The sequence below is a fragment of the Pelophylax lessonae genome (genome assembly GCF_965119305.1).
Source record: "Pelophylax lessonae genome assembly, chromosome: 4".
Lineage (NCBI taxonomy): Eukaryota > Metazoa > Chordata > Amphibia > Anura > Ranidae > Pelophylax > Pelophylax lessonae.
In genome coordinates this window covers 586,339,710-586,353,486 of record NC_138771.1, presented here as the reverse complement: position 1 = coordinate 586,353,486, position 13,777 = coordinate 586,339,710, and the positions used below count along the sequence as shown (strand labels likewise).

At 42.4% G+C, this 13,777-nt stretch overlaps 1 protein-coding gene across 1 annotated transcript in view; it reads left to right on the top strand.

Moving 5' to 3' along the window:
• LOC309553989 (hepatic lectin-like) overlaps positions 1-13,321 on the top strand; it is a 34,946-nt gene extending 21,625 nt beyond the window's left edge. The window contains exons 5-7 of the mRNA XM_082255509.1: positions 2,250-2,392; positions 3,057-3,178; positions 12,748-13,321. Of these exons, the coding sequence (XP_082111635.1) occupies positions 2,250-2,392; positions 3,057-3,178; positions 12,748-12,880 (398 nt within the window). The 3' untranslated portion in view covers positions 12,881-13,321. The remainder of the gene's footprint in view (positions 1-2,249; positions 2,393-3,056; positions 3,179-12,747) is intronic.
• Positions 13,322-13,777: the final 456 nt, after the last annotated feature.

Here is a 13,777-nt window from a genome sequence, read left to right as displayed (position 1 = left end):
CACTTTCGCGTTCCAGCTTGCGTTCCAATCCGGAGCCGGAAATTGCATAGCTATGCGTAATGCAATCAAAAGTACCAACGCGTTTCTTCAGCACGTCGCTGACATTATCAAGGGTCATGTGATTGCATTCGCAACGGGGGTACATAGAACGTCCAATCAGCTTCCATTCATCAGCCAAGTACCACCTACAATCTCGGAGCGGCGCCATCTTTTAATAGTAGAAACAAAACTAACCAAATACTATAAACGAATGGGTGATGTACTGCATGCAGAAACCAATCGGCCTCTGTTGAAAAGCTAAATTCCTCCCACCAACGTTTTACACAGGCCTACTATTGTAAATAATAACAGAGCGTAATTGTTACGAGTGCCAATTTATCTAGATGAATGGGCTGAAATATAGGATATATATCTATGAGGAGCTAGTAACTGTAACCTGTAAAATTCATGACATGCCTTTAATGTAAGGTTTTGGGAAACAGATAAATGGGTGGGTTTAGTTCCACTTCATAGGAATGACGATTGCCTTAATCTGTAAGTCGGTAAAGAAACAAAACTTGTGGATCAAAAGTGTGATCCTGTGTGTCAACACCACCACCAAAGGCTGAAAAACATGCTTACCGAATTATATGGACCTCTCATTACAAAAGGTCACAAGTGCTTGTGGCTCCATACCAAGCCAGCGTGCGATCCAAATTAGATTCATGTTTTTCATAATATCTTTCCTGTACAGGAAACTCCTATGACAACAGTGTTGGGAAGAGTGGTGTGTTAAATTGGAAGACCCTCTGAAGCTTTAAAGGCCCTGGCTGGGTATGGAGCCACAAGCGTTTGTGACCTTTTGTGATGAGAGGTCCATATCATTCAGTAAGCAAGTTTTTCAGCCTATGGTGGTGGTGTTGACAAGCAGTATCACACTTCAATGTGGTGGATGGTGGAGATGCTCACCAGGAATATTATAACACACTTGTGGACTTTTTATGTTTATTTATTTTGTGCAACTTTATAAAAGTTATACTGTATCTGAACCAAGCTAATATCTCACAGATAAGTTGCTGCTTGCACCATTTGTTTATTTCTTTACTATATATAGAACATTTTTTTCTTCTTCTTTTTACCAAGGTATCTTTACTAATTTCAAGCTGTTTTAGCAGCAGCATTATAGCTAATAGTGAAACCCATCAGTCACAAGAGGTGGAACATGTGTCTGATGTCTGGGCTAAATATCTTAAAGTCATGGGCATCCACAGGTAGGGGCAAGGGGGGGCAAATGCCCCCCTCTGGAATCTCAACTTCCCCTTTCAAGTGGTTGTTAAGCCACTTTATACCATCCTGGCTGGTCTGTTTAATAATCCTGTGTGCCTGTGTATGTGTTTTAAAAAAAATAAGCCTTTTTTTGCCAGTTTTCAGGGGGCCGAGCGCTGCTCACGTGACCCGTCAGGTCTTTCCTCTCCCCATCTGACAGCTGCCTGCAGGGCCAAGGATTCCTCAATGGTGTCAGTCTGGAGGGGAGGAGGAGGGGAGGAGGAGGGGAGGAGGAGGGGGGGGGGAGAGGAGGAGAGAGGCGACGAGTCACGTGAGTGGCTAGTGGCACTCTAAAAACTTGTAAAGAATGGCTTATTTTTATAAAACACAGACACAGGGCACACAGGATTATTAAATAGACTGTAGACAGGATATTTAAATTTAAATAAAACTACAGCAGCTGGAGGGGAGGGGTGGGAGGGGCACTGACACAGGAGCAGACAGGCAGGGAGGGAGGGGGAAGAGAGGACAGAGGAGGACAGGAGGGCTGCGGATGACGGAGGCACGTAAACTGACCACAGTGTCAGGGCTCAGCAGCCATGGTATACCGTGGTCAGTTTACAGAGGGGAGGACATAGCCAGGCAGGGTCAGCCAAGTATTTTAGGTGATAGAAGGGGCCAAATTACACAGCAAAACACTGTGCTGTATCACATGCTTTAAGGCAACATGATCAATTTTTTTTTTTTTTTTAGGTTAACAAATGCTTTAAAAATAAATGCTGCTGTTTGCTCTTCAAAAATAAATACTCATAATAAGTGTAATGACTAAGCCCCTCCCCTTCATGACATTGTTGAAAAGGGGCGTAGCATGGGTGACCTTAAAATTATGCCCCCCCCCTAAAAAAAGTTCTGTGGACGCCCATGCTTAAAGTGTAAAGAATGATTTAAAACGTAATGATTCTTTATCATGTGAGTGTCATTGTTGTGTTTTTGGATTCTTCTAGAGAAGAAGTGTCAAGATGACTGGATACAATTTGAGAACAGCTGCTATTACATAAGCAAGACCAAATTTGAATGGACAGCAGCCAGGACCATGTGCCAAAAAAAAGAAAGTGACTTGCTTGTAATAAACAGCGCAAAAGAACAGGTGAGATACTGTAAGGGCCAGTCCCTCCAAAAGAGGAACAGTTATGGGCTATAGGATTCAAAACAGACTTTTTTTATTGGTATATTAACCACTTGCCTTCCAGGCCAATTTTTACATTTTTCACATACATGTCAAAATCTGCATTTTGTATTAGAAAATTACTTAGAACCCTAAAACATTATATATTTTCTGAAAGCAGAGGCCCTGGAAAACAAAATGTTAGTTGTTCCAATTGTTTATAATGTAGGATATTTGTGCTGCCATTTACGTAATGAAAATTTTCTGTAAAAAAATACACTTACATTTTTTTTAATGCACACAAACACAATATCATACCCAATTTTTGTGTAAAATATAAAAGGCGATGTTGTTTTAAGTAAATAGATACCAAACATGTCAAGATTTAAAATTGCACATGCCTGCTAAAATGCAAGAAACTACAGTACATAAAATTATCCATACGCGACACTTTAAAAGCCTTCACAGGGTAAAGCAACCCTGTCACTACAGGGATAAAACTTGACTGAAGCTATACCTGTAAAAGATATTATATACTTATTTTTCTGGTGGCCCATGAGTTGAAAAGATTCTGTGATGCTGATCCCTGGCTACTGCAAGTAATCAAACCTCTCTTCAATTTCTGATGGTTGCCGCTTTATTTCAGCTTTTCATTGCCGGCAAAACAAATCCTTCCTCCTACAAGCGTTACTGGCTTGGTCTGCATGATACTGACGAGGAAGGATTGTGGAAATGGGTGGATGACACAAACTATGAAACATCTTACAAGTAAGTATACAAAGAACATAAACTGCTCTGATTTTCAATTGAAAACAATCACAGTAATGAGAATCCCTTTGCAAATAGTGTAACTTTTCTTTAAGGTGACACTGTACTCACCACTTTTTGTATAAAGTGTTGTCGAGATGTTGGTGCTTGCACTGAATTGTGTGCACACATCGCCCCAGGTATGGTAAAGTAATTGTAAAGTCTAATTTTCTTTCCTATAAAAACAACAAACATGTTATACTTACCTCCTCTGTGCAGTTGGTTTTGCACAAAGCAGCCCAGGTCCTCTTCTTCTCGGGTACCTCTTCTGTGCTCCTGGCCCCTCCCCCCTGTTTAGTGCCCCCACAGCAAGCAGCTTGCTATGGGGGGGGGGGGGGTGCCGAGCTGAGTAACAGCTCCTTGTGACCATTCAGACTTGGAGCCCCAACCGACCCCACCCCCTCTCTCTCCTGATTGGCTAGCTGAGTTTGATTGACAGCAGTGGCAGCCAATGGTGTCTCAGCCAATCAGGAGGGAAAATCTCAGATGGCTGAGACACTCGTGAACATCGTTGGAGAGAGAGGGACCTCAGGTAAGTATTAGGGGAGCCAAGGGGGGGCTGCTGCACACAGAAGGCTTTTAATCTTAATGCATAGAATTCATTAAGATAAAGAACCTTCTGCATTTACAACTCCTTTAAAGAGCATTTAAAGTGATTGCAAACTCTCTCTCTCTTTTTTTTTTTTTTAATAACAAAGGGGGATGTTTTCTCCCCCGACGGATTGTTGCCCTTTCAGGAGCTTAGAAATAAATATAGATTGCCAGGTTGGATGTACTTTCATTATTTGCAGCTACGGCATGCGGCCCATGCTCAGTTTCTGAGCCCGCTGACCTTATGCATGGACCCTGTTGAGGAACTGTTGGCTCAGGAGACGCTTCCTAAACCTCTGTCCGTGCTTTACGCGGATCTGTTGCAGGTAGACCCCCCCCCCCCCCGAAAATGGCCTGACTGTGAGACCTATGGAAGGCAGACCTTCCTGACCTGGATAGGGAAGACTGGGAGGGTTGCCTTGGTGTGAGCGTCCAGTTGTTGATCTCCTCCAGAGACAAATTGATACAGGTCAAGTTCTTACATAGGGTGTATTATACCCCACAGAGATTGTGCAGAATATACCCCCAGAGATCACATTGTTGTCTCCGGTGTGGGACTGGGGTGGGCACATACCTACATATGTTCTGGAGCTGCCCTCGGATGACTCAGTACTGGGCGGAGGTGGTTGAACTTATACACTATACACCGCCTTCAGCTTTCCCCCCTGCTCTCTCTTGGGTGTAATAATTCCTACGTTATATTGGTTTTGTTATCCTGTACCTTATATTTACTTGATGTGGTCATTTTAGGGTTAGCCACCCTATGGTTTTGTCTTTATATGTCATATTGCATGTGTTTTTTGTCTTTTTATAATCTTTGTAATACATTTTTTTTATTTTTATTAAATACCATACTACTTTTTTCTCACTGCTGCAACTAGCAGTAGATGATTGTCTAAGACCTAAAAAGTCCCATTGGGGGTTTTGCTCTCTCCTGAGTTGGCCCTTCTGGGGATTCCGGATGATGACTAAAGGCCTAGATGCACTAAACTCTTGCTATGCTATCTTTTTTCATTACGCCAAAAGGGAAATTATTCTGCACTGGAATAGCCAATCCCCCCTCGATAGGGACATGGGAAAGAGTTGTAAACGCAGCTCTCCCTATGTATAAATTGACGTACAGTATATCAACAGGAATTGTCCTAAAAAATTTGAAAAGGTTTGGCAGCCGTGGATGGCGTAGTCTGCACAGTCGAGGTGTTGTGGAGGTCTTTTTTGTGTTCATGTATGATTCCTGACTGTCAATGTTCCTGCTCATTTCCTGAGTGGAGATGTTTCCGCTGTTATTTTTTGCTTGTGCTATATACACATATTATCTGTTTGACAAAGTACAGTGTCTACTTCACTTTGTATACCCTGTATTTTATTTTTCTACTTCTATGATTCAATAAAGGAACCATTTGTTTGTTAAAAAAAAAAAAACAGGACATATTGTAAAACACCTTTTTACATCTTTCTGTATCAGATTTTGACATCTTGGAGCCACAAAAATGCTGTGACTACAGATCTAAATGAGGAGCTTTTAGCTATATATTGTTCACCATATATAACTGAACCCACACTGATCAGTATCTGAATGGTGCAGTATCTCTCCTCGGGGCCACTACCCCAGTAAATCTTATTAAAGAGTTTGTAAACCCCACATTTTTTTTTTCAACCTGCAAGAGAAACACATAATGAGCTAGTATGCATCGCATACTAGCTCATTATGAAATACTTACCTCAGAACGAGCCCCCGCCGTGCCGCCCGCTTACCTCTATGACGGGCGATATGTCCAGTAGCCTGTCTTCCGGGATCCCGGCACCCGGCCATCTGATTGGCCGGAGCCGTGGTGACGCACTCCCGCGCACGCGCGCGGGAGCCGACGGTCACGGCACGGGCCTCTGAAGGAACGGCACCAGTGGGCGTTCCTTCAAAGCGCATGCACCAGTGACGTCACTGGCTGCATGTAAGGTAAATATCTCCTAAACGGTACATGTTTAGGAGTTATTTACAGTACCTATAGGTAAGCCTTATCATAGGCTTACCTATAGGTAAAAGTGTCAGAGGAGGGGTTACTTCCTCTTTAATATTGGTTCAGGAGGCAAACGCTCCTCAGCCCAGTCCTAGTCCACTAGTATAGCAGGTATGTGATACAATGGCTTGCACACTGGAGCACCAAGGGGCTGAACACTTTACCACTAGTGCATTAAAGCCCACACTATATTTTTCTTTATACTTTCTGCATTGAACGACTACATTTTAACAGAATACTTTCGTTATTTTTATTCTATTTAAGTATGCTAAATTATTTTTTTATTTTTGACACATTAGTAGTCTTTACCACAAATGAACCATTGAAAACCATATAACCTACTTTCCATGCGTTTTTGATGCAGGAAAAAAAAAAAAACACACTGGACCGCATATGGCGTGAACTGGCCCTTAATGAATTCTATGCATTTGGATAAAAAGCCTTCTGTATGCAGCAGCCCCCATCAGCCCCCCTAATACTTACCTGAGGTCCATCTAGATCCAGGAGTATCTCGGCTGCCCGGGACTCCCCTCCTCATTGGCTAACTTGTCTAAAATAGTAGATTAGTAGTAGATTATTGTCTACATTTTAACATTTTTAAGAACGTGTAATGCTTTATTTTATTATAGGATGACTATAGAGTATATCTTTTTTTATATACTGTATCTGTCATTTACACTATGAACTAGTGGCAGGCCATCTTCATGCAGCAGTAACATCAGCAAGCTAAAGGATACAAATATATATATGAACCACTGCCTTTCCAATAGGCCCTATTTATATTTACAATTACCCCTCTCATTATCCTTTACAAGTGGTAAAGTAATCCAAACACTTAGGAATACACTTGACTTGCTAATTTTGTTGTACTACACGTGCAACCAATTCTTCCACAAATTCTAGTATGGAGTATTCTTCCCCTCATAGGTGTGCCTATTGCATTAGGGTGTGCACCCCAAAGTTCAAACACACTTGCATGTGTGTGTGTGTGTGTCTGTGTTTATCAAACACACACTTTTATAAATGGTTGTAAAAAACATTATAAAATGTTTTAAAACAAGGACGGTGTTAATAGAGCAGTGTTCAGTGTCAGTAGGGTAGCGGTGGGTGTCAGTGGGGCAGTGGTTGGTATCAGTAGGCAAGTAGTGGATGGTGTGTAGGTTATTTTTATTATATTATGGTTTTATTATTTTTTACAATTTTTTTAGGAGACCTGTTGGGGGGGCTTTGGTGAAATATCATCAGGGGGAATCTGCGCTGCATGGGGTGATTAGGGTGTGCCCAGGCACACCCGGCTCAGCCCTGCGCACGCCTATGCTCCCCCTCTACCCAATTGGCAGAATTAATGTGATCTCCACATCTACATTTCTTTATGCCTTCAGGCAAGCTCCGGCACCCCCTTCGCTAGTCCCTGTTTCTGAAAATTGATTTGGTAATATCTACATTTGTCTAGAACAACTTCCAAACTAAAGTTGCTAAGACTTCTTTACAGACCCCCAAAATTATTGGAGGCTGTGCCCTCCCAATTCCTATTTTTACTTTCTAGCTTTCTAGCTATTTTTACTTTCTAGCCACTTACAGTGGAAAAAACACAGCCATGATGTTGGCTGCATGTCCGCTGGCTCCTATGAAGATCTTTGCAATTTGCTACATAGATATTCAGAAAGAAGAAGCATTAACCTATCCACCATTGATACTTCAATTCAGGCAGGGCACAGTGGTCAAAATGTATTTGGGTGGGACCACAAACTAATTTCGCAACATGGCCTTTGGTGATCCATTCCTAATCGTAAGAACTGTACAATCATTCTGACTCTGTTATGGGCATGTCATGGCCTAAAATACATCTCACAAATTTGTAAAAATTGTATATTTAAAGCCTTGCTGAGGTGTGTACATTAACCAGTTTGAATAATAAATCATTTTTCAAATATTAACTCATGTGTCCATACCTACTACAAGCCTATATACTCTCTTACAATACTGCCCTTCCCAACCTTTATAAAGATCTTTCACAAAATGGTCTCAACTAGGGATGCACCGAAATGAAATTCTTGGCCGAAGCCGAATAATAATAAAATGTTTGGCCGAAGGCCCAAGGCCCGAATACCGAACGCGGTGTTTCACATTTTTTCCATTTATTTTGCCAATTTTTTGTCCTCTCTCTTGTCCTCTCGTGTCTCTCTCTCTCTCTCTCTCTTGTCCTCTCTCACTCTCTCTCTCTCTCTCTCTCTCTTGTCCTCTCATGTCTCTCTCTCTCTCTCTCTTGTCCTCTCATGTCTCTCTCTCCCTAAATGTTACTGTAGGGAATGGGATTCAGTGCACACTGCAGCCTTGTACCATAGGGTTAATGTTAGTGACACTGTAGGGATTGGGAAGGATGCTGGGAATGGAAATCAGGAAGCATGCAGGCAGCCTTGTAAATTTTAATTGCAGATACAGGGCACTGGGCAGGTCAGGGTTAATGTGGTAACATCAATTACTCAGTGACAGTCAGTCAGTGTCAGTGTGGACTCGATCAGATTATACCGTGACAGACAGTCTCTCATAGTGGTTGGTAGTAGGAGGCTGGAGGTGGACTAGTAGGAGCCTGGAAAGGAGCACAGCCGCATACATACATTACTCACTCGTGCACTGCAGCCCGCCCCACACATTCAGTGAGTCTTACTCTCCTCCCTAGTTTTTTCAATGGCACATTCAGGAAGCCAATCACGCCGTGAGTAGCGGCACAGCGGAACCAATCAGGTGTGCAGGCACGCGTGATTGGTTCGCTGTGCAGCTAATCACGGCGTGATTGGCTTCCTGAATGTGCCATTGAAAAAACTAGGGAGGAGAGTAAGACTCACTGAATGTGTGGGGCGGGCTGTAGTGCACGAGTGAGTAATGTAATGTATGCTCACCGCTGAAGTGTCCCGGCTTCACGGAAGTCTGTGAGTCCTCCTGTCCTCCTCCGAGTCCCTTCCCCCTGTAAATATCGTGACCTCGGCGATATGAATATCGCCTACGGCCACAGAACGATAGTCGATATCATATCGACTATCGTTCAGCCCTATTATTCGGCACAAAATTATTCGGCCTTTTGACTTATTCGGCCGAACACCGAAAGTGCTATTTTTTCTATTTTCGGCCGAATAATGTTCGGCCGCCGAACATTCGGTGCATCCCTAGTCTCAACAACAAGGTGACAACAAATGGTTTTACTTATACTGTGGACCAACTTGTACAGTTTAAGTTATTGCACTGCCTCCATTACACTACAGAGTGACTACATTAGTTGGCATTTTCACTACAGCCCCTTGCTCTAGTTGTGATCTCTTTGCAGCCAACTGTTTTCATATGTTTTGGACTAGTTTGGACCTGAGCCATTATTGGTCCCAAATACAAACTATCCTGGGAAACCAACTCCACTTCATTGCACCCAAAACAAATTTAAGGAGTACAGTTTCCCATGCGTATAAAAGATCCATGTTCCAAAGGATAATTGTCTATGTTCACAAAAGAATAATGATGCACTGGAAGGGCTCAAATCTATCTACTGTAACCCTACTCTTTTAAATGCTTGTGGGCGAGCCTACTCACCCGGAGCACACAGGGCCTTTTGCTCCTTCTCACACTTTTCTCCTTCCTTCAGACTCTCCAGTGTATGCACTCACTAATGCCTGGGACCAGACAGGGCCGTATTCATGTGACATCAACATTATAGTGAATACAGATGGGGATCAATGCGCTACCCAGAGGAGTTTGATAGGAGCAAGCCAATTACCAAAATAAAAAATAAATAATAAAATAAAATTAAAAATTACAGAAAAAGCTGCCAATCTTAATCGGTGTCCCCACCGTGAATTGTGATGTGTATGGTGTAACAAAAATCGGCGCTAATTCAAAAAATCGTGTGAAATACCAAATAAAAAAATATATATATATATATATAAATAGTATGTCTAATTCAAATGCAGTAAATCAACATCAACATGAAACACTGAAAGAAAATCCAAATGTGTCAAAAATAATAATAATAATAAACACAATGTCCCATAAAACCCCGTTCACACTGGGGCGACCTGTCAGGCGACCTGGTCGCCTGACAGGTCGCCGTAGGTTGCCTGGCATAGAGAAGCTGTGGACCCGTTCTAATAGGAGCGACACAAGTCGCTCCGACTTAGAAAAAGGATCCGGAGCTTCTTTGGGGCGACCTGGAGCGACCTGCATTGACTTAAATGTTATGAAGTCCGTGCCGGCCGCTCCGAGGTCGCGGTGCGAGCTGCGCGCCGCGACCTGTGAGGTCGCCCCGGGAAGTCGGATCGCCCCAGTGTGAACGGGGCCTTAATGTGATCCAACGCTGTGCACTAAATAAATAAATAATATAATCTGTTCCCAAGTCTTGTAAATGAAATATGTCCAAAATAACAGATTATAACCAAAATCTTCTGTGCTAAAGTAAATCTTTACAATCAAAGCGATTAAACATTCATGAAGTGGAGGTGAACAATGTTGCAAAAATGTAATGCCAATTCCAGTGCTGTATAGTGTGCAGTGGCCGCTTACCTCTGACACACAATCAAGTGCATGTGTGTAAACAAGTTGTGAGTTCTGTACTCCAAAACCGGCTCCACCGATAGTCTTCTTAGATGAATGGATGGTATAATTCCTGTAGTCCGTATTCAGCAGGTGTCCTAATCCAATGTAGATCCTCAATTCTGCAGATGTGTGTCACAAGCATCCATCGAGCCTCATAGGGATGTAAAGGATGAGAGCGCTCATAGTGTAGTATGTAAAATAACTTTTAATGAGCAAAGAAATATCGCACTTACATGCAAGCAGTAAAAAATGAGCAGTGACTCCACTCAATGCGGTACACAATAGGACTTCCGGTTACGGCCGTGAACACAGAAGTGACGTCACCCGGCTACTCCCGATGCGTTGCGTCACTACGCACGTGACTTTATCAAAGGATTATAGTGACACCCTGACTTAAAAGTGAGCCGTACACCCTGATGTCTCTGTATCATAACCTGAAGCTTTCATACAGGTGCCTCCTGGTCCCACGATATATATACACCTGCTCAGGATGTAACATTTTGAAGGAGACATTACAGAGTGGTGTCCTTTTTCACCAATCCAGCTTGACTCTGCCACCTATCCCCCAGTGATAGAACAGGGTCCCGCTGAGCACCAGCGCAGACCCCATGCGCACGCATAATTAACTCTTTTCACTTATATACCATACAGCTAGGTCCATAGGGTCTCTGCCATGTGGGTCAGGTCCCAGTTGCTGGCGCACTGGCTGCTCAGGAGGAAGGCTATGAACTGCTCCATTCACTATACATGATAGGGATAGACCGATATGTTTTTTTCAGGGCCGATACCGATATATTGGTCACAGCGTATCGTATCGGCCGATATGGGCTGATATTTTGTACATCCTATGTCAGGGTCTGAGACTAGTCTTCTCCTCCTCCAACCATTAGGTGGTAATGCTCATGTAAGTGTAAAATGATGTCACCTAGTATAATTCCGTTTAGAAATGTTATTGAATATGCCACTCACATATGTACAAGATATAAGCAATTCCACATTAGCAGATCTGCATCTCTCACCCACTTGCCATAAGTAATACCCGGGTGATACCACTCCATTCGGCATCCACTCAATACTGCTCCGTCCCTCACCATCTCCCACCCACCCGATACCGCTCAGTCTCTCACCCACTTGCCGTAAGTGACACTCGGGTGATACCGCTCCGTCTGGCATACGATCTCGGAGGTCACGTGGTGAGACGAGGCTCTCTCTGATAGCTGCAGCAGCTCTATAATGTGGCTGGAGATTACATGCTGTGTACTGTCTGTATCTTCTTTCCCATGCAGACTGTGTGACTGGGCAAAGCCCTATCCCCTTATATTATCAGCATAGGGAGAGAGACAGTTCTTAGTAGAAAGTGCAGAAAACAGTTTACCTATTCCCCTCCTGGCTGGGGCAGCAGCTGTCTCACTAACCAGCATTTCAACCTGCTTATATGCTTAACAATGTTGAACCTAAACTGAAAGTAGCATATCCTGAAAGGGCACTACCCCAAAAAATTCAGTAAAATCTAGCATCTGGCTGGTTAATTGTCATAACTCATGCACGTTCCACTGTTAAATTTGATGTGTAGGGACTGTTGGTATTAATGTGTGAGTGAATGTAGTCTGTTCTAAAGTTCCTGTGTTATGTAGTTACCAGGAATTGTACTGACTTCGAGTTAGCCCTATACTTACCGTATTTATGCCTTATACGTCATAATATAAAGCAAAATTAAACAGTTTAAAAACTGCGAATGGACCCTCACTTGTACTTGATCACTATATTATAGCTGACAAGTGATTGTATGATTGGGAATTACTCTGACTGGTTCCTGATTATTAGTAAGGACTGGAGCTGTCAGTGAGCAACCAAATCTGTGCATGTCTGCTGCTGGTCAGCTCAGAGAGGGGACACAGTTTAACATTCCCTTCAAAACAAACATAAGTACTGTATCTACAGACTGTGGGCAGAAAGCAGTTAAACTTACTAAGGTCACCCAAAAGCCAGCCATACATGGTTCAGCAGGAACTAGCTGAGATTTGAACCCTTAGTGAGCCGGCTGAATGTACCAAACTGATCAATCGATCGATCAACTTGGGTACAGCCAGCCTGCTGGATTAGCTTATGATTGTCGCAAGCGGCTGCTATAGCTGCTATCGATAATCACTGTCTTCTCCCGGCTGGAACGGCTTCCCCAACCCCCCCTGCTCCTGGGAGAAGATAATGGCCTGGCAGGAGGGATTCCTGCATCAACACGGTTTGTGTTAATGGGGGAATCGAGTGTATGGTCGACCTTAGTTAAATTGATTATAAAGGGTTTCCTGAAAAAAATTCCTGTGTGTAATTCTGGCCATTTTTCTTCAGATCCTGGACCAAAGGGGAGCCAAATAACCATGATGGTGAAGAAGATTGTGTACTGTTATGGACCAATGGAGAATGGAATGATGTACCATGCAGCTATGATAACAGCTATGCAGTTTGTGAACAGAAGCTCTGAACATTTAGATGCACTTAAAGCGGATTTCTAATCCCATTTTTTAGCTTGGAATAAGGTAGGAAAGGGCTAAAACTCCTGTTGGTTAATATTCTGCTGTCTGTGTCTTGTTGGGGAGAAATTCTTTCACTGTCTCGGGGACTCAACCAGAAGGGAGATGAATTCTATAAAAAGTAAGAAAATACCCCTCTGGTACAGGAGCCCTCATTGGAAGATTTCCCTTCACCTCTTGTGGTGACAACTCAAAAATGTTGGATTTCTCATCACTTTCTGCTCCAGTGGGAATGGTCACCAGGACAAATAGAGAGGGGAAATCTCAACAATGGGGACACAAACAGCAATAAAAACCTGACAAAGGGTTTTAACCCTTCACTACTCAATCCAAAACTTAAAAAACAGTTTGGGCTATACATACACTTTACAGATCCATGATTATTTTCAAACAAGGATAGTTTAGAAGGAAGAAACCAAAAAAGTACTGCCAGCCAATCAGCAACAAGCAGTAGATTACAATGATTGCTTCTACTGCAGTTATTCAAAGGCTTTACAAGAGCTGTATTTCAGTCAAAAAATAATTACAAAAATTACAGCATATTTATCAGTTTTGCTCAACTTCTAGAAATAAAACAATTCTTCAAGGCATAACAATCATGTCAATGTGACTAATACTAATATTAATGTAACACCCGCTATGTGAATACTGCAATAAAATGTACTTACTAAACAAGTAAACCGATAAAATAAAATTTGTTTTTAATTATTTTACTTGTTTTAGAAGGGGTGTATGTTAATTCTAGAAATAATTGACAAGAAGGGGTTTGCTATAATTCAGTTTGCTATGAATAAACCTGAACTTTAGGCATATAACTAAATACTAAATACACTGCCAAAAGATTTGTT